General features: G+C 35.7%; 1 protein-coding gene and 1 pseudogene across 2 annotated transcripts in view; both read left to right on the top strand.

The window, feature by feature from the left end:
- Positions 1 to 26,773, top strand: part of STK31 (serine/threonine kinase 31) — a gene marked incomplete at both ends in the record, with an annotated part of 79,643 nt that overhangs the window by 13,740 nt on the left and 39,130 nt on the right. Inside the window, 11 exon segments of the mRNA XM_080932615.1 lie at positions 1,467 to 1,625; positions 6,962 to 7,320; positions 8,956 to 9,130; positions 11,463 to 11,578; positions 13,019 to 13,178; positions 13,986 to 14,108; positions 21,037 to 21,216; positions 21,660 to 21,776; positions 22,127 to 22,246; positions 23,858 to 23,989; positions 25,814 to 25,915. Of these exon segments, the coding sequence (XP_080788741.1) occupies positions 1,467 to 1,625; positions 6,962 to 7,320; positions 8,956 to 9,130; positions 11,463 to 11,578; positions 13,019 to 13,178; positions 13,986 to 14,108; positions 21,037 to 21,216; positions 21,660 to 21,776; positions 22,127 to 22,246; positions 23,858 to 23,989; positions 25,814 to 25,915 (1,743 nt within the window).
- On the top strand, positions 18,420 to 18,799 carry LOC308432331 (cytochrome c oxidase assembly protein COX20, mitochondrial-like; annotated as a pseudogene). Its single transcript has one exon. The product of its transcript is annotated as a cytochrome c oxidase assembly protein COX20, mitochondrial-like (transcript).

Below are 26,773 nucleotides of genomic sequence, written 5' to 3'. Positions count from 1 at the left end.
TAATAAATGTTTATTTTGGTTACAACACTTTAAAAAATGTAGTTTTTAATTTGTTTACAATTGTTTTTGTATATATGTGTGTATGTACACACACACACACACACACACACACACACACACACAAATAAATAGTGCATAGCACATGTGAGGCCTGAGGGAGTTGGTTCCTTCTAACCACCATCTGGGACTGAACTCGGGTCATCAGCATAACAGCAAACATCCTTAACCTACTCAGACACTGCTTCTGAAACTTGATGCCTACTGAGTCTATTATTGTTCATTCAGAGGGATAATATATAGTTTAATAAACTTAACATTTATGAAAGTATTTTTTTCTGGTAAATATGAAAATAAATAAGATTCAAAAATATTCTTCAGAATTTAAGTTTCTGTACCATAGTCAGGCTATCTAAAAGTAGATATATTTTATAATGTATGTGTGTGATAAATATTTTTCTTGGTAAAATAAGTAGAAAATTAAAAATTTCTCTGGTTGGTTTGTTTTTAAAACATGATTTACCAGTGCCATAATGTTTTATCTTAATTTGACAGTCGAAGAATATATTTTACACTTGTCTTTTGGATTGACTTTAAAATTTTAAATTAAGGTATGAGAGGGTGAATAATTGTGGACTATACTTCTAGAAAAAATTTAAAAATTACAAAAAGTGTGTCTGGGACTTCTCTCTGTTTGTGTGTAACATGTATATGACATGTATACTATGCATACGTAGTGTCTGTGGAAGCTAGAAGGTGTTAGAGCTGGAGCTACCCATGGTTGTGAGCTACCATGTGGATGTTGGGAACTGGACCTGAGTCTGCTGGAAGAGCAGCCAGTGCTTCTAGTCGCTGAGCTCTCTGTATAACCCCCAGAGAAAGTTTGAACAGATAGATATGGGGCTGGAATTCAGGGTGAATTTGGTCAGTTTCAGGTCTAGCCATTGGGTTTAATTTTATCAAAGAACTTTTTTTCCCTGTGTGTGTGGACTCTCCAGGTTCTACTGTTTACAATTTGAATGTAAGAATATAGGTTTATTTTAATATTAGAGATTAGAAAGGATCACAATGCTATATACTCACATTTGTATAAAAACACCAGTGGTTAAAAAAGACAAATGAAGGGCTGGAGAGATGGCTCAGCAGTTAAGAGCACTGTCTGTGCTCTTCTAGAGATCCTGAGTTCAGTTTCTGGCAACCACATGGTGGCTCACAACCATCTCTAGTGAGATCCAGTGCCCTCTTCTGGTGTGTCTGAAGACAGCTACAGTGTACTCATTCATAAAATAAATAACTCTTAAAAAATACAAATGACAAATGGTAATTAGTCTCAAAAGTAGGATTTTCTTTGAGGTTGGTATTAGAACTATTTTCTGAAGGTGTTCATCATCTGAGGTAACATTTACAGGTCTTGTTTACAGATTTGTAATCTATGTTTAATACTACTGTTTGTTTCCAATTTTTTATAGTGCCTGGTGAGGTATGTTGACTATGGAAATACTGAAATTCTAAACCGATCTGATATAGTAGAAATTCCTCCGGAGCTACAATTTTCTAGTATTGCCAAGAAGTATAGACTCTGGGGACTACAGATTCCTTCTGGCCAAGAAGTTACCCAGTTTGATCAGGCAAGCCATACATTTAAATATTTTTGTTAATGTATTATACTTGAAACTATATGCTTGAAAGCATATGCACTATTAAATATTTAGGAAATTATGAATTTTTTTAGGAAAATACAATAAAATATTTTATAAAAATATAAAAAATAAGAATGAAAAGTAAAATATGAAAAAGTAATTCAGGGTTATAGATACATACAATTTATGGTAGAACACTTATTCAGTATGATCAGACCCTGGATTTGGTTCCTGGTACTTATAAATGAACAGAAAAATGAACATAAATACTGTTAGGAAAAGTATTGGCTCAGGACTCTCAAGACCAAGTTCTTAGCACAAAGGAGATGTATTTGTCCCATAGGGACAGAGAGCATGAATAAGAGACAAAGACTGGAGATAGAAGATGAGGGAGAAAGGGAACAAGGGAAAAGGAGTAGGGATATTTGTCTGGGAGGGGCGAAGGACTGCCTTTGGATAGAGAGGAGACAGACACAGCACACAGGAAAATGGCAGTTTATTTTTTATGAAGATTATGAAGGGAAACCCATGTTAGAATGAGATTTTAATTGGGCATGTTAATTAGGTGAGTCAAAGGGGCTTTTGATGGCTGGACTTAAATAGTTGGATAGGTGGACCTTGGTGGTCAGTCTCAGAAGGAGGCAGCAGTCAAATAAGAGAATAGACCTTGGTGGCTAGTTTTAGGGATGCAATCTAAGTTTTTAGCAAGGCAGAGGGAATTGGGGAGAAGAACACAGTCTGCCAGAGCAATGTTTGCTTGCTATGCTCTAGCTGGCCAGTGTCCCTTCAAATGTATGAAAAACAATCATGTATTTATTCTCATATTTGGTAGGTAATCATTCTTAATGATCAAATAAAGTGGATGCATGTATGTAAGTAAATAAAACAAATATGGAAAAACAAACAACAATAACAAAGCTCTACGTGTGAATAGTTTCTTCTGTAAAAATGTAAAAGGATTGTCTTTTATATAATGAAAAAAATTCTGCTAACATTTGTTTTTGTGAATGTATTGGTTTATTTTGTTTTCACAGTAGTGGAGATTAAATCTCAAGTACCCTCAATGGTCTTTCACACTGTCCATTAATATCAGTAGTTTGAAATTACTAGTATTACAAGTAATTAGATTTATGTTTTAGGCAATATGATAGTTTTAAATGTGGGAAAGGTCTCAATTAAGGAAATTATCTACATCAAGTTAGTCTGTGGATATGTGTGTTAGAGCTTGTTTTGATTGCTAGTTGATGTGGGAAGGCTCAGTCCATTCATGTGGGCAGTACTGTCTCTGGATAGGGTGTCTTGAATGATACAACACAGGAGATATCTAGATGAGAGGAAGAAGCAGGCAACCTGGTGTATTCATTTCTACTTTAAAGCAAGGATGTGACATGGTTGGCTGTTTCAGCCTCTGTGACTTTCCTACAGTGTTGAATATTACTTGGAATTATAAGGCAAATAAACTTTTTTCCTTCTGTTTGCTGTGTGACAAAACTTTTCTGGGGAGACACAACACATGTCTGCTCACGCCAGACAGGGATCTCATGACAGACTAAAGTATGGACCAAAGTCCAAACTTGGTGAACCAAAGAGTTTTATTGGGTTACTTACAGAAGCAGAAATGGTTCAAAGTCTGATTACCAAAGCCCACCCAGTATGGGTGACAGCCTTCGGGGCAGCTCAGCAGGTTTCTCAGAGAGTATCCTTTCCAGGTGCTTTTTGTCTAAACCTCTTGGAGTAAGCTGGGCTGGTTTTTGCTTTCTCGGAAGCTATTTTGGTATCAGAGACTTTTTAGCTTTTTTCCTCTGAGAGTCTTTTTGTAGTTTGGCTTGTCTGAGTCCTTGTAGCAGCTCATCTCATCTCAGTCTTTTTGGCTGTTCAGTTTCCTCTTCTGAGAGGGACTTTCAGCTTTTATTGTTAACTCAGGCAGGGAGGGGCCTAGTGAATCTGGTCAGTTTTGGATTTCCTGACGCTATTTTGAGTTGTTTACCTTTCTGATTAAGGAGATTCCTGCAGAATGGAATGTTTTAATTTAGGAGGAAACTATTACACAATACTATACTCCTTTCTTTGGCTCTTATATTCTTTTTGTCTCCTCTTCAACAAAGATCCCTGAGTCTTAAAGGGGTTGACAGCAGTTGTCTACTTACAGTTAGAAAATAGGTCACCATGACACAGTAACAATTACTTGATCTCAGGAGCTTTATCAGGGGTTATAAGTTGGGGCTGATACATCTAAATGCATGTGTTTAGATGAGAATTTGGCAGGCATATCATGTCCATCTAGAAAAACCTTCTCCCAGCACTAGAGTTTTTAATTTAATAACTTTATGGTCTCTGGAATGTCCTTTTATACCCATGTAGGATACCTTTTGTATTATTTTAAATTAACCATTCCATTTTTTTACATCTCATATGATATCCCACTTCCTGGGTACCCCCTCCAACTGCCCCCATCCCATGATATCCCACTTCCAAGATACCCCTCCACCAGCCCCCCATCCCAATCTGCCCTCTCCTTCTCCTTTGTCTATATGAGAGTGCTCCCCCACCCACCCATACTCTTCTGCCACACCCCTCCACTATCCCCTACTCTGGAGCATCAAGCCTCCTGGGACCCCTCCTGTTGCTGCCGGGCAAGACTGTCCTCTGCTACATATGTATCTGGAGCCATGGGTCCCTCCAGGTGCACTCCTTGGTTGGTGGTCTAGCTTTTGCCTCAAGAATGGATTGGAAGTTACATTACTTAGTTTTCCTGCCACCATAACTAGTGTCTATTTTTAATTATTTTTGCTTGAAAAATTTATAAAGCCTATGTTTCTTTTAATATAACTATGTTGTTCTTTGGCTTATGAGTTAGCATTCTGTCTTTTTTTTTTTTTTTTTTTATCTATACCTTACTCCCCAGTTTCCTCTTCTCTCTTTCGGGAAACTTTATTCTCAATACATTATCTTTTTTCTCTTTCCTTAAACAAACAAACAAACAAACAAACAAACAAACAAACAAACCCTAAAACACCCAGCATCAACAAACAGTCCATTACCTACTGAGTTTATTTAAAGTTATTTGCATACGTGTCAGTGTGGGGTTATTTACTGGACCATGGGCAACTTCTCAGAGGTTATACCCAAGAAGAAAAATGACTCTGCTTCCACTGGCAGCCACCAACTGCTAATAGATCCTCAGCTAGAGTGTGACTTTCTTTGCCCCTCCCTATTCATTTTGGAGTATGGTTGAGTTTGAACTTATGCAGGTCTTATGAAGTAGCACAGCTGCTGAGTTTTCATGAGTGCAAGGGTCATGTCAAGTCTGGAAGACAGTTTCAGAGTACTGTTCCTCATTTGGGTTTTACACTCTTTTGCCCATTATTCCATACATGAACTTAGACCAGTTTGAGTCTTCACTTTAGCTGCTGTCCACTGCAAAAAGCAGCTTACCTGAACAAGGCTGAGCGCTTCACTACATCTGTGGATATAAACATAGCACTTATAAGGCAGTTTAACATGTCAATTTAGTAAAATTACACTAGTAAGTTCTCATCTAGGGACAGTGATTTCCTCTTGTCTTTTTAATAATAATAATGATGATTGGTTATAATTGAATCACTTTTGATCCTTTAGATGCATTCTTCCAGGCTTGATTGTTCTTAGGTTGTTGATAAGTCCAACCCACAATGAAATATTCTCTTTGTCATACAGTGCATTTTTTTTTTTTTGTATTGAAAAAAATTCTCAGAAGACTACATGGGTCTTACTTCTGTAGAGTTAGGGGAATAAAATATTTATTTTTTATTAGTTTTATAAAAATTTTTGGATCTTGAATTTTGTTTTTTAAAAGTGAGACTAGTTTTATTTTTTGTTTTTTTTTTCCATCCTTGTTTTTATGATTGTTATTGACATAAGTCTTACTTGGTTGGCATACATCATTCATACATATTCTTTTTGGTAGTGGTGTTGGGATTTGAATATAGGGCTTTCTAGGTGCTAGATAAGCATCATGCTACTGTATTCCCATCCAACCCAGGTATATTGTTTTTCCTATTTATTGAGACTATAGTTAAAACTAAAACTTTCTTCTCTTAAGAGAGAAAGGTCCTCTTATTTTAATGCTCCTCCTGTTTCAAGGAAGATATGGACAGGTAAATGTGAGCAGTGATCTCTCATTTTTATTTTTGAATTTATATTTAATATATTCTGAAATACTAGTATTTTCATTTATAGTGTAGGCTGAAATTAGGAAAAGGAATATAGAGAAATTGAGGAAAAAAGTACTTAGATTATATCAAAGTAATTTTAGAAATTAAGATTCTCAACAGTAATAACATTTCTGGTAAAATGAGGTCTTAAGATGCTTTCCAATCTCAAATACATTTTATTATAGCTTTCTCAGTGTGGTGTGTGTTGGTAATAATGAAAAATTAGGAAGTAGATAACTTCCTCATATGATGACATGGATAATGTCCTTAAAGTTCTGTTTAAGGGAGATTTGAATACATGATTCCTAGTGTCTCACATTCAGTAATTTAAATTTGGTAATTTAAAAAAAGATTCTGGAATTTTGTAATTGAAAGTTTTTAACTTTTTTTTATTGTATGTGTATGTACATATGTGGACATGCATGTGGCATGGCATACGTGGCAATCAGAGGACTTGTGAGAATTGTTTTTCTCCTTCAGCCATGTGGCTTCTGAAGATTCCCTGTTGTGGTGGCAAGCCCACTGAGCTATATCGTAGCACCTGTTTTGTTTTGAGATTCTACTTTGTCTTTGTTCTTATTTTAGTTTAAAAATCAAAGTGTCTGACTTTGCCTTTAAAATAATTTAAGTTTTGTTGAATTTCTTTTAGAGGTACCAGAATTCTTCTTTTCTTAGGACATCATCACAGCCATACATGCTGGCATACACCTTTAATCCCAGCACTAGAGAGGCAGAGTCAGGGAGATATCCAGATATAAGAAGGCCAGCCTAGCTCACAGAGCAAGTTCCAGGACAATGTCTATGCAAAGAATCCCTGTGTTGAAAAACCAAACCAAACCAACACACAAAAGAACATCATTACATTTAGTTGGAGTCAAGACAGAAAATTTCTAGTATATTTAATTAGCATTCATCAAAACATTTATAAATATGGTTGAATTCTAGCTTTACTTCTGGAAAAGAATGTTTTCACACACATTGGAATACATCTTTTCACAAGTCAGCAACAAAGTAAGATTCCTGTATATAGATTTTAGGAAAAAGAAATACAATGCTTAGAAACAATAAATAGAAACAAAGTAAGTGAAAAAAGTGTTAATGACTTATGTCTTTTTTCCCTATCTTTTTTAGGGCAGAACGTTTTTGGGGAGTTTGATTTTTGAAAAAGAAATTAAAATGAGAATTAAAGCAACCTATCAAGATGGAACAGTTATTGCTCAGGCTGAGTATGGCACTGTCGATATAGGGGAAGAAGTGGCAAAGAAAGGGTTTGCAGAAAAGTGCAGATTGACCTCAGGCATTGATGCCTGTGAGGCAAAGAAGCCAGATCCTAATCAGCTTGCTCTCAGGAGTCTCAAGAACCCTATCCCCCTGTGGGGACGCAGATCAAACCAGTCATCCTTCAATAGGCCAAAGGGGCATTTTAATGGGAGGCTGACTCTTGATGTGAAGTATGAGACTAATGCAGGAAATCACGTGACATTTCCAAAGTAAGACTGTGGCACTGTTTAAAACTTTAATTGATTTAAAATTTATGGGAGTAGTTTTTATAGAACTCAGTTCTTAGGCTTTTGGAATCCTTAACAGAGTCTGATTTTGTGAGTGGTCTTACATAATTTCTGTTTTTTCCCCCTCAAGCACTTGTTCCTCTGTTCTTTACCTGGGGTGTTTTCCTTAAAAGCCAATTAGAAAATTGTCCTTGAATTATTGAAAGTTCCCTTCTAACTTTTTATTTCGTTTTTGAACATCTTTAACAAAAATAAAAATTTCCCCAAATATTAATTATTCAAAGTCCAGAATTCACAATAAGATTTGAAGTTGGAGCTGGAGTTGTAGCTCAGTGCAGTACATGCCTAGTATGCATGAGGCTCTGGATACAATCCCCATCTTCTTAAGGAAAAAAAGATTGATTTTTTTTCCCTCCTCTCTGACTGTTAGAATACTTCTCATGTATTTAAGAGATCTTATGTGTGAAAACTGTTATGAGATTTTAAGGTGCTCTGTTAAGGAATTAATTTCTTTTAAAGTATTTTTCAGCATTCTTTTTTTTTTTTTTTTTGGTAGTGTTTGGGGGTCAAACCTAAGGTCTGATGCATGCAATGCATAAATGCCTATACTTAACAATTGATCTCCACCTCTAACCTGTATTTTTAATACTTAACTGATCGAATAATTGTATATACTTCTAAGACATAATACATTGTTTCATTTTATGTGTGTCATAATTAAAATATCAGACAAAGTATCATATCTGTTACCACAGGTGTATATAATTTGAGCTACCATTTTAGATAATGTTGAACTATCTACTTGAGTCAGAAAGTCAGTCAAGATACTCATGCATACTAATATATTACTTAAAAATAATTATTTTATGTGTTGGTGTTTGGCTTAAATTCATGTATGTCTGTGCACCACATGCATGCCTGATGCAGTTAGAGGTCTGAAGAGGGCATTGGATCCCCTGGGCCTGGATTTACAGAAAGTTGAGAGTTGCCATGTAGGTAGTAGGAATTGAACCAGGGTCCTCTACAAGAACAGCCAGTGGCTTAACCACTGAGCATCTTCTCTAGCTCTAGTGTATTCCAGTGTATTCTTATTTATGGTGAATCAAGCAATGATGTCATGGCAGTTTGACGGATTTTACTGGTGGTTTAGGAACTACACAAATAAAAAGGTACAAGGAAGGAGGGATTAGAAAAAAGTGGACAGAACAATTTGTTGATCAAACATGATGTTCTTTGAGGTTGATCGTAGTATAATGAATGGATTTGGAGTATAAGACATTGGAGGCATTGTTTTTGAAGCATGCCCCAGTTAACATAAACTATTTTATTTTCATGTTTTGATATAGTCCTGTGTAGCCAGGACTGCTCTTAAACCTGTATGTAGCTGAAGATGGCCTCAGATTTTTGTATGCATTCACTTTGGCCTCCCAAATTCTGGGATTGCAAGTTTGCGCCAACATGCTCAGCTTAAATTATTTTTTAATGTTGAGCTAGACAATGGTTTTAATATTCACAATTATTATAAGGTGTATTATCAAAAGCCTATGGTAATTTCAGTTTTTGAGTTACAATTGACTTAAGCATATTTTTAAAAATGAGTAAATTTGTTTTTAACAGGGAGAGTTTGGCTGCTGGTGACTTTAATTTAGGGTCTAATGTCAGCCTGGCAAAAATTAAACAGGACCAGAAACTTATTGAAGAGAATGAAAAGCTTAAAACAGAGAAAGAAGTTCTTCTAGAAAATTACAAAGCATTAGAATTGAAAGTTGAACAGACTGCCCAAGAGCTTCAGGTATGTCAGTGGCTTGTGGGAAATGTGTGCACTTAGCACTTATAAAAGTAACTTTTTATTCACCTGATGTAAATGTCTCAGAGGCTTACTGCCTCTGTCTGCCAACCTAGGCCAAGTCCTGGAAACTACTAGCCTTCATGCTATCTAATCTAGGCCTAGAGTGTTTTAGCCTCTGAGACTTGCTGCTGAATAAGCTCATCCCTCCTAGTTTTTTTCTGATCTTTAGCTGGCTGGTTCAACTGTTCTGGCCCAAACTCTTCTTCAAGCTGACTGATTCAATCTGGCTTCTCTTGGTCACTGCTAAATTACTCTGTTTGGTTTCAAACTATCTGGCTCCTTATCATTCTCTGGCTCCTTTTTTGTCTTCACCCATGTCTAACATGTTCTCTCTCTCCAACTTGTCTCTGTATGATGGTCCCAGGAAAACTGTCTCTTAGCCCTGCACTCTCCCTCACTCCCAAGTAGTTTCTCTTTCCTCTTCTCATGAGAGTTGGGCAGATCCCATTCTGTCAAATCTTTCTCTGATTCATCACTTTGTCTGCCCCTCAATTAGACATCACTTTCAGATATGGGTGCTTCCTTTAACAAATTAAGTTTACCTTCATTGTTTGGGATTAGAGGTATGTACTAAAGGCATGTCCATATTGCAGCCAGAGGGATTAAAGGTATGTGCTAACTATGAGCTACACCACAGCTAGAAGCAGGTTTTTTTTTCAGTAAATAACATAATCACTGGGGTTCACAGTGTCATCAGATACCCTGCAACAAGCCCTTTTAGTTATGGTCACTCTGTCTCCATCTGTTCTCTTTTCATACATATGGAAGGAGAAAACTGTTTGCTTACATTGCAAGATAACCATATTCATATTTCATTGACTGTTTGAAATTTAATTATTTTCTCATTTATATTTTCCTTATGTTCTTAAACTTTTTGTGTGTATATTGATTGTGTGTGTGCATGTGTGCAGGTGCATGTATATGTGTGTGGAGATCAGAGCTCAGTGTCAGGTCTTTCACTGAACCGGGAGCATGCTGGTTTGACTGGACTGGCTGCACTGGCTGGAGAGCAGGCCCCAAAGACCCTCCTGTTTCTGCCTCTCCAGTGCTGGGTTACAGATGTGTGCCACTGATATGCTTGGCTTTTAATGTCGTGGTGGGGACCAAAAGTCCTCATGCTTTTTTAGCAAGCATTTTATTGACTAAGCCTGAGTTCCAGCCCTTAAAATTTGGAAATATCTCAAAACATTCCAGAAAGAATTCTTAATTAGTCCATGTAATGCTCATTACCATTTTGACAGTTTTTGTTTCATCAGTCTTTTGTTCAAAATAAGTCCAATTAACAGTATTTCATATTCTTAAGAATGTGTCTTATAGGGCATTTATGGTGCATGCCTTTAATCTTAGCACTGGGGAGGCAGAGGCAGGCAGATCTCTGAGTTTGAGGTCAACCTGATCAACAGAGGGAGTTCCAGGACAGCCAAGGCTACACAGAGAAACCCTGTCTTGAAAAGCTAAAAAAAAAAAAAAAAAACAAAAAAAACAAAAAAAACAAAAAACTCCAACAAAACAAACAAACAAACAACAACAACAACAACAAAAAACCCAACAACAACAAGTAAAAATTGGACTATTCCAGCACTGGAGTAGTCAAGGCAGACAGATCTTAATGAATCTGAGCCCAGCCTGTTCTATATAGCAATTTCCAGGCCAGCCAAGACTTAAAAAAAAAATCTATCTAAATATAAGCAGACATTTAAGAAGCTAGAGTTGAGAGTGGTGGGATATGCATTTTTAATCTCAATTCTCAGGATACAGAGACTGGTAGATCTCTATGGGTTTGAAGTCAGCTTGATCTACACAGTTCCAGGCCAGCCAGAGTTACATAGTGAGACCCTGTTATCATCACCTCTACTACCTCCGTCACTACTGCCACTACTGCTTCCACCCCTTCTACCTCCACCACCTCCTCCAAAGAAGTTCATCTACGTGCAGGCGTTGTGGGTTAGATCCCAGCCCTCCCCAAGCTAAAGCCAATCAAACTGTAACCATAGTGCACATATAGTACAAAGTAAAGTAAGCAGTAATTTCACAGTATCATTTATATCACATTTACCATTTTGCTTTATGGAGTATTTAAAATTTATCTCTTTAAGCTAGGATCCCAGACCTGGTACTAGCTAGATGTCCCACAGTTCAGTTCAGTTCTAACATTAACATTGTTTTTAACTCTTAACATTTAGCTTGAGTCTTAACTAAAAAGTTATTTGAATGCCAGAAGTATGGTGTCCTAGTTGATTCTCACTAAGGATTTTTTTTTTTTTTAATATTTCAGCAAGAGAAAATGGCTACCATGGATCTGACTAAGCATTTAGAAAGCACTCTGAAGACATGTGTAGGAACCAGACTGAAGAATCTGGCAGCTAAAGTAGAACTATTGAAAGAAATTAGGTACTTTAAAGTAAATTATGTGTACTTTTTTTGTAATCCGGGTTATAGAACCCAGAGTCTTGTGCATACTAGGCACATAATTTACTACTGAGCAAAAGTTTCAGCTCCAAAGAATATTTTATATGTGGATATTTATGTGTGATTTTGTGCATAGGTGTGTAAGGCACATGTGTGGAGGTCAGAGGGTATCTTTCAGTATCATTCCTCAAGTGCTTTCTACCTTGGTTTTGAGACAGGTTTTCTCACTACCCTGAACTCACCAGGTAGGCTCTTCTGTCTGCCCTCCTAGACCCGCCTGGAGGCACTGGCCGTCATCTACTTCACTGGGATTATAATGAACACTGCTAGGCCCAGCCTTTCAGTGTTGGATTCTGAGGATCTAAGTTGGGTCTCCATGCTTTTGTGGAAAGCACTTTCCCTACTGATCTATTTAGACCTGCCCTTCAGTATTTAGTTTTGCAAATAATAATGTAAAAACTGCTAATTAGTTGGTGCTTTGTTTAAATTTTATTTGTATATACTCTTTGCTTTTGCGGTTTAATCTTTGGGTTTTTATGACTTCAAAGAGAAAGTTCTAAACCTAAGATTAATTTAATAGAAACTTTTGATCAGTTTTCTGTTCCCACTGAAAGCCATACTTTGAGAGTGAAAGTAGAACCCCCTCAAAAACATACACACATTCCAGCTTCTAAGTAGTGGTTTGTTGGGTAACCAGCATATCTAATTGCACTATTTTAAGGTTTTTTTTTTTAGTCTACTGGAGCTGAAGGTTTTATTAATATGAATTTTTATTCCATCTAAAGAAATACTATGTTACTTGTAAAATGAAAGAAAAGGAATTTAGAAAGTCTTAATACAGCATGTATTCAGTAGTTTTCCAAAGTCTATATTAGAACTTATGGTATTTTGTATTTTGCATTTCTGCTGCATGCTGACATAAAACCAGCGATTCATTTTTAGCATATTTTGATGTTGCCATGAATGTATATGTTGCATGTTGGTTTCTTTCCCCCAGTGGAAATCTATATTCTCCAGTATAAATCTTTCACATAGCATGTGGTCTGTTAGTCCTTAAAGAATTGGGTAATTTGATCTCTCAGAGCTAATTAACTTTTGATACAATTCTAAAAACCAGGTGACTGGATGCATTGGCAAAGCTCTGAGCTAGACATGAGCCAAAAACACAGTGTACTTGATTTTTGAGGAAAAATTGTCGATTAGAATGGTAGCAGTCTAGTTGGAAACAAGAAAAAGAAATGGTAAAACTTGATAGTTTTGTTTATTACCTGACCTCTCTGAGTGCTTTGTTTATATACAACCCCAACACTAGTCATATGCCAGTGTTGTAAATAGTAACTTTAAGATGTTTTAAATAAATTTCATGTAAACTTTGCAGTTTCTTGATGCTTTCCCTTTTTCTTTTTCTGTGTTTTTAAATAGGCGTATTAACATCAGTATTCGGTTTGGAAATGACCTTTCAGATGCTATGCAAGTGTTAGATGAAGGGTCCTTTACTACTCTAGCATCTTTGAATGAATTAGAGAACATTTGGGCTGAATATAATGTTGCTCAGGAGAAGATCCAAACTTGTCCTAATGAGGTAGGTTAAAAATCTTCTCTTGTATGTTTTCTTTTTTTTTTTTCTTTTTTTTTGTTTTTGTTTTTTAAATTTGTTGAATCTTTTAAGAAAGCAGAGGGTCTGATACTGTAGTAATACTTTATTTACATAAAATAAGTTTACCTTAAGAGAAAGTTAAAATTGGCAACTAGATACATTGCTTAAAAATCCTTTCATGTTCTCTGTGTGTATTTAGTATTTGAGTAACTTTCTATTCCCCTGGAAATCTGATAAAATGTTTCAACCATGTTAATAGTCAATAGTATTTACTGTAAATATTCCTGTTGTATCTGCATTAGGAAGACTATAAAATACCCAGTGAGGACTTACAACTGGGTATGTCCTTTAGTGCTCTGAGATGCTAAATCCATAGAAGACTCAACAGAAATACTGGCTTTTGAGGGCCTCATATGAGGTATTAACTAGGATGACTTCTAAACCTGCTGACATGGACCTGTATTTTGGTCTGAGTAGTATGTTTTATATTACTACAGTATCAGAATCTGACACATTATTATATACTGACTATATACTATATTATGTATATATTATATTCCCACAGTGTTGGGAGGTAGTTTATGTGAAGGAGTCTACCTAGGAATCGTATACTTTTTTTTTAAAGGAACAAGTTTCTCATGGTAAAAATAACAGGGAAAAATGAGCTTAGCAGGATTGTTGAACTTAAATATTGTATTTACTGTAGTTCTAGCTTTAAAAATCACTATTACCCATATAGGTGAATGTGTGAAATTACCTGATGTCTTGATCATCCTATTTTATTTTCTTCAGAATGAAGGTAACATTTTGATTGCTGAAAGAAATGAAATACAACAGAAGCTGTTCGTGGCTGTAGATGTTTTTATTCTGGAAGTAGATGAGTTACCACTTGATAAACGCTTAAAAACATTGCAGGTTGGAATTAAAATACACATATATATTTTTTAAAAAATTACTTATTTATTTGCATTTGAAATACTGCCTCCTTCCCAGTCACCCCTTCCCCCACCACAGTCACTTCCCCTTTTCCACTCCCCTTTGCCTTTGAGATGGTGCCCTCCCCATACCCCCCCCCCCCCACCTTGGTGCATCAAGTCTCTGCAGATTAGGCACATCCTCTCCAACTGTGGCAGGGCAAGGCAGTCCTCTGCTACATATGTGTGGGGGAGGGGAGTGGTGTCTGGAGGACAGTGCTGGGGAGGCCTCTGTCCAGCCCGTTCATGCTCTTTGGTTGGTAGTTCAGTCTCTGAGAACTTGCAGAGGTCAAGGATAGTTGACACTGTTGGCCTTCCTCTGGGGTTCCTACCGTTCTCATGGCCTTCAATCCTTCCCCCAACTCTTCCATAAGACTCCCCAGGCTCTGTCCAATGTTTGGTTTGGGTCTCTGCATCTGTTTCAGTCAACTGCTGGGTGGAGCTTCTCAGAGGGCAGCCATGCTATACTGCAAGCATAACAGATGATCATTATTTTACCAGTGTATGTGTGTGCCCCTCTCTTCTCCCACCCAGATCCCTGTCTCATGACTGTTATGTTCTTCCTTCTGAGTGGGATTCAAGCATCCTCACTTGGGACTTATTTCTTGTTTAACTTTTTTGGTTCTGTGTGGTGTGTCATGGATATTCTGGACTTGTCAGTGAATATATACCATTCAAGTCTTTCTGGGTTTTGGTTACCTTAGGATGATATTTTCTAGTTCCATCTATTTGCCTGAAAAACACATGATGTCCTCATTTTTAATAGCTAAATAGTATTCAGTTGTGTAAATGGACCACATTTTCTGTATCCATTCTTCAGTTGAGGGACATCTAGGTTGTTTCCAGTTCCTGGCTATTACGAATAAAGCTGTTATAAATATAGTGAAGCACATGTCCCTGTGGTATAGTGAATGTCTTGGTTATATGCCCAGGAATGGTATACCCCAAGTCTTGGTGGGGGGGTAAGAACTATTCCCAATTTTATGAGAAACCACCAGATTGATTTCCAGAGTGGTTATACAAGTTCACAATTCCACCAACAATGGAAGAGTGTTCCTCTTTTTCCACATCCTCACCAACGTGTGCTGTCATTTGAGTTTTTGATCTTAGCCATTCTGATTGGTGTAAGATAGAACACAGGGTCATTTTGATTTGCATTTCCTTGATGATTAAAGATTTGAACAATTCTTTAAGTGCTTCTAGGTCATTCTCTCAGATACAGGGTTAGTGAAGATCCTTTTCCAATATGTAGGAAACCATTCTGTCCTATTAACATTGTTTCCATTTCATGAAGTCCCATTTATCAATTGTTAATCCTAGAGCCTGAGCCATTGGTTTTCTGTTCAGAGAATTGGCTCCTGTACCAATGTGTTCAAGGCTATTTTTATTCTATGAGATTTAGTATATGCAGTTTTATGTTGAGGTCTTTGACCCACTTGGACTTGAGTTTTGTGCAGGGCAATAAATATAGATCTATTTGCGTTTTTTCAGCATGTAGGCATCCAGTTAGACCAGCACTATTTGTTGACGGTGCTTTTTTCCGTTGTATGGTTTTAGCTTCTTTATTAAAAATCAAGTGTCCATAATAGGTATGTGGGTTCATTTCTGGGTCTTCAGTTAGATTCCATTGATCAATGTGTCTGTTTCTGTACCAATTCCATGCAGTTTTTGTCTCACTGTTGCTCTGTAGTGCAGCTTGAGGTTAGGGATGGTGATTTCTTCCAGAAGTCTTTTATTGTTCAAGATTTTTTGGTGATCCTTTTTTTTTGTTTGTTTTTGATATATATTGAAGTTGAGAATTATTCTTTCCAGGTCTATAAAAATTGTGTTGTAATTTTGATGGGAATTGCATTAAATCTGTAGATTGTTTGTGGTAAGATGGCCATTTTCACTGTTAATCCTCTCCTACGTATCCACAAACATGGGAGATCTTGCCATCTTCTGATATTTTCTTCAGTTGCTTTCTTCAGGGACTTGAAGTTCTTGTCATATAGATCTTTCACTTGCTTGGTTAGAGTTATATCAAGATAAAGGGTGTTGTTTCCCTAATTTCTTTTTCAGCCCATTTACCATTTATATAAAGGAAGGCTACTGGTTCCTTTGAGTTAATTACTACTCAAAGGACAAGTAGGGTAAAAAGATGTAAGAAAAAACCATAACATTTATTAATTTATTTCAAAAGGAAAAACCATAACAACATCTGGGACAAGGAACTTCCAAAAATGCTATTGAGTTAATCTTCTGTTGGCCATCTCCTGTTGTGCATGCAGCCTGTCCTTAAGAGTTGATGGTTCCCCGGTGAGATTTCCTAAAGAAAACTAAATTTTCATTTGTAAGCAGCTATCAATTACAGATAGCTTCTGGCTTAGGGATGGGGGCATGTGTTCACTCCGCTCAGCCCTAGGATCCCATGTGCAGACCTGTGCAGGACATGTGCACGCTGCCTCGGTCTCTGTGAGTTCATGTCTGTCAGTCCTACTGATTTAGAGGGTCTCGTTTTCTTGATGTCCTCCAACCCCTCTGGTTCTTAGACTCTTTCTGCCTTGTCTTCTGCAGGGTTCTTGTTTCCCTGAGGGAAAGAATTTTATGGAGACATTATATTTAGGGCTGAATGTACTAAGGTCTCTGACTCCCTTCATATTGTCTGGCTGTGGGTCTCTGTATTTATTCCTATCTCCTCCAGGAAGAAGCTGCTCTGATGATAGCAAGGCACTGATCTATGAGTGTAGTAGAACATCATTAGGAGTAATTTTATTACTTCTTTAAAGAAAAAGAACAATAGTACTTGGTTTTACCCAAGGTCTTAGGGACATCTAATCTCAGGGACTTGGTCATACAACCTGTGTCAGGATTGTGTTCCATCTCATGGAGTAGGCCTTAAGTCATCGATAGTGGTTGGTTACACCCACAAGCTTTGTGCCACCATTGCACTAGCATATCTTACAGGTAGGATGATAGTGTAGATGAAAGTGTTTGTGGTTGGCTTGTTGTTTACTTTTCTTTTTTGGTATTGTACAAAGTACCAAAGACACTATCACTTTAGAGTGAAGGCTCTATGTAGACACCCAAAGAACTCCAAGTTCAGTGAGTTGTGTAGGGTGTTGTCTTCAGCAATGGGGTCTTGCTGTCAGTTTGTGGAGAGTAATCTATAGTCTTGGCAATAGCTTGGGTTGTTTGGAGGTTCCTATGGAACCCCTTTGGCCAAAAACTCAATTTAATGTAATCCATTCCTGGACTGGAAACTTCATTTGGTGACAAGAGATGTTCAGTTTGTGGTTGCCTCTCCTATTTGGCAATTTCAGTTATATTTCCTTCATATATATTTCAGGAAGCTTCTACTGTGTTAGGTTTTCATACTACCCTTCAAGTGGCCCTTAATATTAGCTGTCCCCTCCTGCCTAATCTCTCTTATCCCTTCTTCCCCATCATCTATCAATTGCTTTTCTATTATATTTCCCAGAGATTGACCTGCCCAACCCCCGGAGTTCCTTATCCTATATCTACCTTTTGTGGTTCTAAGGATTATAGCTTGCTTATCACTGATTTAACAGCAAATACACATATTTAAGAAAACCTATACTTAATATTTGTCTTTCTGGATCTGGGTTACATCACTCAGGATGATTTTTATTTCTAGTTTTTAATCTATCTGTGATTTCATGATTTTATTTTTAATGGCCGAGTAATATTCCATTGTGTAAATAAAGTACAGTTTGTTTATCCATTTGTTTTCTGAGGAACATCTTGGTTATTTCCAGTTTCTGGCAGTTATGACTAGAGCAGCAATGACCATGCTTGAGCAAATGTCCTTGTGGTAGGTTGGAGTGTCCTCTGGGTATACATGCCTAAGAGAGGTGTAGCTGGATCTTGAGGTAAGCCTACTCCCATCTTCCTGAGGAATCACCATACTGATTTACATGGTGGCTGTATGGATTTGCACCCCCACCAACAATGGAAGAGAGTTCTCTTACTCCATATCCTCACCAGCATGAGCTGTCATTTGTTTTGTTGATATATGTAAGATAAAAATCTCAAAGTAGTTTTGATTTGCCTTTCCTGATAGCTAAGGAAATTGAACTATTTTTGTGGTGTTTCTTAGCCATTTGAGTTTCTTATATTGAGAATTCTGTGTAGATCTGTATACCTTTTTTTAAAAGTTGTGTCAATTCCTTGACATACAGGTTTTTGAGCTCTTTATATACTTTGGCTATTAGCCTTTATTGAAAGTGTAGTTAGGCGACGGCTGGCACCCATGGCTGCCGCCCCGGAGCCCCACGAGCCGGAGAAAAAGACTAGGTTTTCTTTCATTTTGTCCTAGCCCTTCAAGCTCCTGGGTATCTTAGATGTTGAAAACACGCCATGTGCTCAAGAATCTATATACTCTATGGCTCATTAGGATCTATTATGACTGGACTTGGACATTTCTTGGTGACCAGTAGAATTAGAAGATCGTGTGATGTTGGAGTAGGAGGATTTATCCTGGTGACTTTAGGATGCTGGTTCCACTGTAGGTATGATTTTGCTAAGCAGAGGATCCAGGAAAGAATTCCCAGAGAAGGAATAAAAAATAAGATTTTATATGAAAGCACCCACCTTGATCCTGAAAGAAAAATGAAGAGCAACAGCAGCTGAGCAACTTCATTCAGCTTTAAACCTAAACAGAACTGTTTCTTGTGATCAACCATAAATAACTCAAAAAATAAAGCGTGAAATGTAAAAAAAAAGAAAGTGTAGTTAGTGAAAATCTTTCCCCATTCTGTAGGCTGCCACTCTGTCTGAATGAAAGTGTCCTTTACCATACCAAAGCTTCTCAGTTTCATGAGGTCCCATTTATTAATTGTTGATTGTAGTTCCTGTATGAACAGTATTCTGTTTAGGAAGTCTTTTCCTGTGTCAGTGAGTCAAGGCTACATATCACCTTCTCTTCTATCAGGTTCAGTGTATCTGGTTTAATGTTGAGATTTTGATCCATTTGCAGGTAAGTTTTGTGCAAGGTAGTAAGTGTGGGTCAGGTTGCATCCTTTTACATATAGCCATTCAGTTTGCCCAGCATCATTTATTTAAGGTGTTTACTTTTTTCAGTGTGGATTTCTGCTTTCTTTATAAAAAAGTCAGGTGTCTATAGGTGTGTGGATTTATGTCTGTGTCTTCCATTTGATTCCCTTGATCAACACATCTGTTTTTGTGACAGTACATATGGTTTATTTACTTTTATTTTTTTAGACAGGGTTTCTCTGTAACAGAGCCCTGGTTGTCTTGGACTCATTTTGTAGACTAGGCTGTGCCTCGAACTTACAGAGATCTACCTGCCTCTGTTTCCCAAGTGCTGTGATTAAGGGCACATGCCACTACTGCCTGGCTTCTGGGTAGTGGTTTTAATTATTATAACTCTGCCATATAATTTAGATTAGGGATGGAGATAGCTCCTGCAGTTCTTTTATTAAAGATTGTTTCAGCTATCCTTATTTTTTTGTGTTTTCATATAAACAGAAAATTCTTAATATCTGATTAATTGTGTTAGGATTTTAATGTGAATTGTGTCGAATGTATAGATCACTTTTAGTTCCATGCCCATATATTAATTCTAATGATCCATGAGCTTGGAAGACCTTTCCATCTTCTGATATTGTCTTCAGCTTTTTTTCTCCACTGTCTTAAAGTTTCTATCATACAAGTTTTTCACTTGCTTGGTTAGTTATCCCAAGATATTTTGTATTATTCAAGGTTTTTGTGTAATGTTTCTCTGATTTTTTTCTCAGTCTGTTTGTCATATGTTTATAGGAAGGCTACTGATTTCTTGAGCTAATTTTGTATCCAGATTCTTAGCTGAAAATGTCTATCAACTGTAGGAGTTTTTTTTAGGGCCATTTATGAATACTGTCACATCATCTGCAAATGAAAATACTTTGACTTTTCTAAATTTTATTACCTTGAACTCCTTCAGTTTGTTATTGTTCTAGCTAAGAATTCAAGTACTGTACTGAATAGTTATGGAAAAAATAGATTACCATGTCTTGTTCCTGATTTTAGTGGAACTCCTTTGAGTTTCTCTGCACTTAACATGATGTTGGCTATGGGCTTGCTGTAAACTGCATTTACTATATTTAGGTATGTCCCTTGTATTCCTGATATCTACAGGCCTTTTATCATGAATGCGTGTTAGATGTTGTCAAAAACCTTTTATACATCTAATGAGATGATCATGTGTTATTGTCTTTCAGTTTATGTATGTGGTGGATTTTGTTTATTGATATACATATATTAAACCATCTCTTCATCACTGGGATAAAGTCTTTTGATTGTGTTTTTATATTTGGTTTGTAAGGGAAACTGTTCTGTAATTTTCTTTCTTTGTTGGGTTTTTATATGGCTTAGAGATCAGGGTAACTGTGGCCTTGTAAAATAGATTGGACAGTATTTTTTGTTTTTATTTTGTGGAATAATTTGAGGAGTATTGGCATTAACTCTTCTTTAAAACACTGGTAGGCTTCTGTGCTGAAAGTTTTTTCAGGCCCTGGAAAGTTTTTAGTTGGGAGACTTTTAATCATTGCTTTTATTTCACTAAGGCATATAGGTCTGTCTTGATTGCTTATCTGATCTTGATGTAACTTTGGTAAAAAAATTATTTCTTTTAGATTTTTTCAATTTAGTAGAGTATAAGTTTTTAAAGTATGTTCTTTTGATTCTCTGGATTTCCTTCATGCTTGTTGTTATGTCTCCCCTTTTATTTCTAATTTAGTTTATTAGGATATTTTCTTTTTGCCTTTTAGTTATATTTATACATTTTTCAAAAAGAGTTAGCATTCAATCTTATGATATTCTATCTCTTGGATCGTAACACAGTGCTTAAATCCTAACATTGTCTTTAGGACTTAGAAATTTCTTTAGAATCAGTGTATGGAAAGACCAAAGAAGGAGCTAACTCTGAAGAAATACTTAGAAAGTTTTATGACTGGCAGTGTACCAAAAGAGAAGAGTTTGCCAGTATTAGGAGTGACACAGAGGCTTCTCTGCAGCATCTTGTGGCATGGTTCCAGAATAGCCAGAAGGTAAGCAGAGCTCCCAATTAGCAGTGTTTGTGGGAGGAAGCAGAGGTCATATATTTGTTCTAATTCTGTTTCTTTCTTGTTCAAAAGTTGACATTATATGCTTCTAGCTAACGTACTGGTCAGTCAGGATTTTGCATCAGCATTGAGTTAGATTGTTGGTTTTATGGTATAAAAAGTTCATCTTGCTTTTGTTTCTCTTTTTCTCTTTTCATTTGAATTAGCTACTTGCCTTAACCACCAGTGTTTTTGAAAGAATATTATGCTTATGTGTCTTTTTTGTTCTTGTATTTAAGTTTTATGAGGATGTATTCTTGTTCCTTTCCAGAATTTCCCCCTTTCTTCTTTGTCCATAGTGTAGCTTTATGTGCTACTTCAGGTGCAGTGAATGTGAACTGAATTACTTGAATTAATTGAAATACCCTGTTTTTATTTTTGAAAATAAGGTTTTTGATCTGTCTTTGGATGAACCACTGACTTCAGAAGACACGATTGGTAATATTGATGAAATTCTAGAGAAGACTGAGTCTTGTGTCTGCAAAGAGCTAGAACTGTCTCTCATTGTGAGTAATAATGCTATGTATTATTAAATAGATTTTGTGGGTTTTATAAGACTTGATTTTAGAAGTTGTTGCTGAGATACAGTATCTAAAAATAGTGTTAAAGTTTTATATATTGCTTATGCTTTTATTTAGAATATTGATTGTCCTGAGATCCTTTCAGACAGCTTCAGAAATAATTTGTGGTATAATTAGGATAACATTTTACCCATGAATATCTGTTAATGCCAGTATTCTGTCTAGAAGAAGATTTGAGAAATAATATGATGTGATATAGCAATTATCAAAGACATTTTCACTTTGCAAGTTTATTGTTTTAACTATTTTGTTGTTTATGTTATGATTTCATCTAGGAGCAAGGAGTTGTAGACAAAGAGATTATTTTAAGTACATACAGTCAAGTGCTGCAAAGGATCCATTCTGAAGAAAGGTTCATTGCCACCTTGCTGTCCAAGTATAAGGACAGTGTTGAGGTTGGATTTTGCTTTCTCTGATTTGTCTGATGAATTGATACTTATTGTTTTTTACTTGTTGAATTTTTCTCAAGTAGTTTAATATCCAGTGTGCTAATTAGTATTCCTAGAAAAATGGTATACCACTGTGATCCGGTATGTAATTGACTTCACTGTAGAATTAATGGTGATTTTTGTTGATGATATACATTTTGCTTGGAATAGTTGAGTTTTTTATGAACTTAAAATATCTGTCATCATTTTCTGTTTAGCATATTTACTATAGGAAATTTAAACAGGAATTTGAGAAATGAAAACACTGTTTTTAGTACTTTGAGTGTAAGAGATAGTTATACAGAATGTGAATGGGAACATTCATCCACATTTATGAGTACACACATATGCCTTGCATTTCGTTGTCTTGTGAAGGTATTCTAATAACTTCATAGCATATTATGAACATTTCCCATATAATCAATGATTTTTTTACTGTTCTTTTGAATGATTTTCTTTCATATATAATGTTATATAACCTTATCTTCTTGGATGTGAGGTTGCTTCTATTTTTTACCATATAGATAATGCTTTATGTATCTCTGAACATAACTATGTATAATTAAGACTTCCTTTCATTCACCCCATGTAATTGTTATCTTGAAGGCTTACTGATGAATAAGCTTACCCTTTCTAGCTCTTCTAAACTCTGGCCTTTTCCTTTTGTTCTCCTTTTAAAAAATTATTTTATTGGATAAACTCTGTATTTACATTTCATATGTTATCCTCCCTCCACCTCCCATCCCCTCTCCCCCTCCACTTGCTTCCATGAAGGTGCTCCCTCTCCCAATCACTTTTTCAACTCATCTGTTTTGGCTCAAACTCCTCTCCAAGCCGACTGATTTAATTTGGCTTCTCTCAACTTCTCACTGAGTTATTCTGTGTGGCCTCAAACTAACACTTGTAATTGTTCTAATCTTCTGACTCCTTCTTATTCTCTGGTGCATTCTGTCTTCAATTGTGTCTAGCTTGTTCTCTCTGTAACCTCTATGTAAAACATTAATACCCTCTCCCTCCTCTTCTCTTCCTGCCCGCTCTTAAGCAGACTCTATTTCCTCTCTGTTCTTGAGAGTTGGACTTATCCTACCTGACTCATTTGTCAAACTGTTGTTCCACTCATTACTTTGCCCCTCAAACTAGAAGTTACTTTTAAACATGGCTGCTTCTTTCTACCAGTTTCTACATATATCTTCTCAGATTCTTATAATTTATAACTTTTAAGTTGAAATGAATGAACATTATGAAACTTGATACATATTATCAACCACTTTGGAGAAGAATCATTTCTGCATAGATTTTCACTGTAAATTTCAATATGTATTTATGTCAGCAAAATGTGTCTAATTTCATGTCTCAATTGAATTGAAGGGTATTTCCTTTGGTACCTTGAGCACCAAACCTGTAATTTTCTTAAACAGACATGTGGACAATTAGGAAAATCAGTTGATAGCATTGCTTTTTAGAAAGTTATGGAATTTTCTTAATATTTATTCTAAACCCAGGTACTCATAAAATAATGATGTTCAGTGACTGTTGTTTCATGTGTTTAAAAATATGGAAATTCTTTCTTTTATATAGTTTAAAAAACAGATCATTGACTGTTTAAATAAGAGCCCCAGTGTGGATTACTTGCTATCCATTAAGAAGACATTGAAAGGCTTAAAAGCTCAACTGAGATGGAAATTGGTTGAGAAGAGTAATTTGGAAGAAGTAAGGAAAAAATTCTTCTTTGGTTGTTCACTTTTGTTGACCTATTTAATAAAGCCATATATAAATACACTTTCTAAAATCAGAGAACCATCATATTCATATTTTGTGTATGTACTTTGATAGTTTAACATTTTTATTTTAATTACATTATTTAGTGTATATGTGTGAATGTATGAGTGGCCTGTATCCCTGTGCACATGTGGATGCCAGAGGATAACTTGTGAAAGTCAGTTCTTTCTTGCCACTGTGTGTCTCAGGAATTGAATGTAGGTCACTTGACTTAGAGGCAAGTTCTTTACCCACTGAGCAATCTTACAGGCCCAGTACTTTATCTTTTTATTTTTGTATATGGAAATAAATGTGAAATGACATTCACACTGAATACATGTCTCCCATGTAATTAAATATTTAAAAAAGTAAATGTTTTATATCCATACATTGATTTTTATTAACACAAAAATTGTAGAATAAAATTTTAAATGCTTTATTTCCACTGGACTGCTAGAATGTCTGTTATAATAAAAACCTGCTACATTTGGGTAGTAGAATTATTTCCACACAAGTTGGGTTTCTTTATTGTGTATACATAGATACATGTGTGTTCATATGTACATGGAGGTCTGAGGACAAACTTGGGTGTCATTTCTAGGCACTGTCTCCTTTATTTTTATTTTTTAGATATACTGTGTTACTGGCTTGGAGCTCACCAGATAGGTTAGGCTGAGCCCTAGGGAACCAGCAGTCTCTGTCTCCCTAGAGTAGGAATTAAAGGTTCTCACTACTTGCTTCCTCCCCCCAACTCCCTTTTTTAAAAAAATATGAGATTGAATTTAGACCCTCTCACTTACAAGACAAGCACTTTACTGATTGAGTCCCATCTCTAAATATAGAATTTTGTGATAAAGTAATTTTAAACAGCATGTCACTTTTGTAAATATATTTTAACACTGGATGTATTTCTTGCAAGTTTTAAAAGTTGTTTTTACATGATACTAGAGCTGAAGGGATTAGCATTTTCTAATTTTGACTACCCTTCTTAAGCATGAAGCCTTTTGTGAATAAATTAGTAATTATATAAATTTTCTTGGGGTTTTTAATACAGAAGAGATCTGAAGTATGTCTTTATCCAACTTCATCCTATTCCTCCTCTTGGATTTAACTGGAAGCAAAGTGGGAGTTTTCCTAGAACTAATTGCAGTTTAAGAGGCTTCCTGTCTATTATATTCTAGGTTGTGGAGAAGGCAGTCTTTTTCAGTCTTACTTTCCAACTTTTGGAGAGAAACATGGGATGAAATTGGGTACATTCAGTTTACTAGGCTGTAGACATTGTGCACATGTGTAACTTGTTTCATGCACCTATACCTTTTCAGACAACCTATTTACTACCACTCCATTGACGTCATATGAAACATTGTTAAATCATAGGTTTTCTCATAGTAGATAATTTAGACAGTCATTCATCATTTTGTTGAGTGTGCTTTTAAAAATCTGATTTCAAGTACAAATTTCACAGAATCCAATCCAGTTGTTCTTCTTAATACTTATGTTAAAGTTGAAGTTAGTTGTTTTTGCCAAGAAAATGTGCAGGAACTTAAACATATTTAATAACATTTTATATTTAAATACTTTTTAATAGTCATGGGAAAAGCTAGTGTTAAAGTAAATGAATTTATTTAAAGTTAGAAGACTTGCTATATGCCAGAAATGGAAGGACTCATGAGAACTACACAGAAGGATTTACTGAGGAAATTGCATTAGTTCTTAGAGGAAGGCTTGTTGTCATTCTAGTGTAGTAATCCTGTCGACTCTTTTTCTCTGATAAAGTCTGATGACCATGAAGGAACTGAAATTGAGAAAATAAAGCAAGAAATAACTCAATTGCGCAATAGTGTCTTTCAGGAAATTTATCATGAGAGGGAGGAATATGTAAGTATTTCTCTGAAATTTAAAGTTAGATTTTACTCATAAAATTGAATTTAAAGTCACAGATTCCACATAATCATACACTAAAGATATTATCTGGGCATAGTAATGTTCACATGAATTTACAAGTTAATTTCATACGACAAAATTTATATGAAATGTTATATGAGCATTATACCAATGTAGAAATTTTGGGTTATCATAAAGAAGAAAAAAATCACTTTTTATGTTCTCAGTGGTAAAAGCAGTAAGTTAAAATTTAATTTCTTCATAGTTTTTTTTCTGCTTGATTTTAGAATTGAGCTTGTAACACATATTCACATAATTTTTTGTTATTTAACATACGACATAGAGATTCTCACAGATTTACACGAATACCCTTTTAGCTTGAGAATCAATAAAAACATGAATGGAGCAGTTTGATTCACCTGAGAATTATAACCAGAAAGGTTACACCATATCTCCACTCTCCTAAGTTCTGTGACCTTAGAAAGTCAGCACTCTACTTTTTCTTCACAGTGGAGACAATACTGCATTTTTTTTGTCCGAGAGATACTATAAGGAAGTTAGTTAAGGGACAGTTGTTTAAATATAGTATGCAAATAATAGATATTTTAAGTACAATTTATGTACTATGATACAATCTATGTATTTATGGAATACCTTTGAGTCATCTAGTAAAATCTGGTAAACATGTTGATACATGACTTTTCTTTATAAAATTTTCAGTTTTCTTATTTGCTTCAAAGTGCTTTATGCAGACTTACATACTTATTATTTTTTATCTCAAGGCTTTTAGGATTTTTTTCTTAAATTAAGTAGTCATTTTAAAAATGTTATTATATTCTTAATATTTTGAGA

Source organism: Micromys minutus (assembly GCF_963924665.1).
Source record: "Micromys minutus genome assembly, chromosome: 18".
NCBI lineage: Eukaryota > Metazoa > Chordata > Mammalia > Rodentia > Muridae > Micromys > Micromys minutus.
The sequence above is the reverse complement of the archived record's forward strand: the minus strand, read 5'-3'. Positions and strand labels throughout refer to the sequence as shown.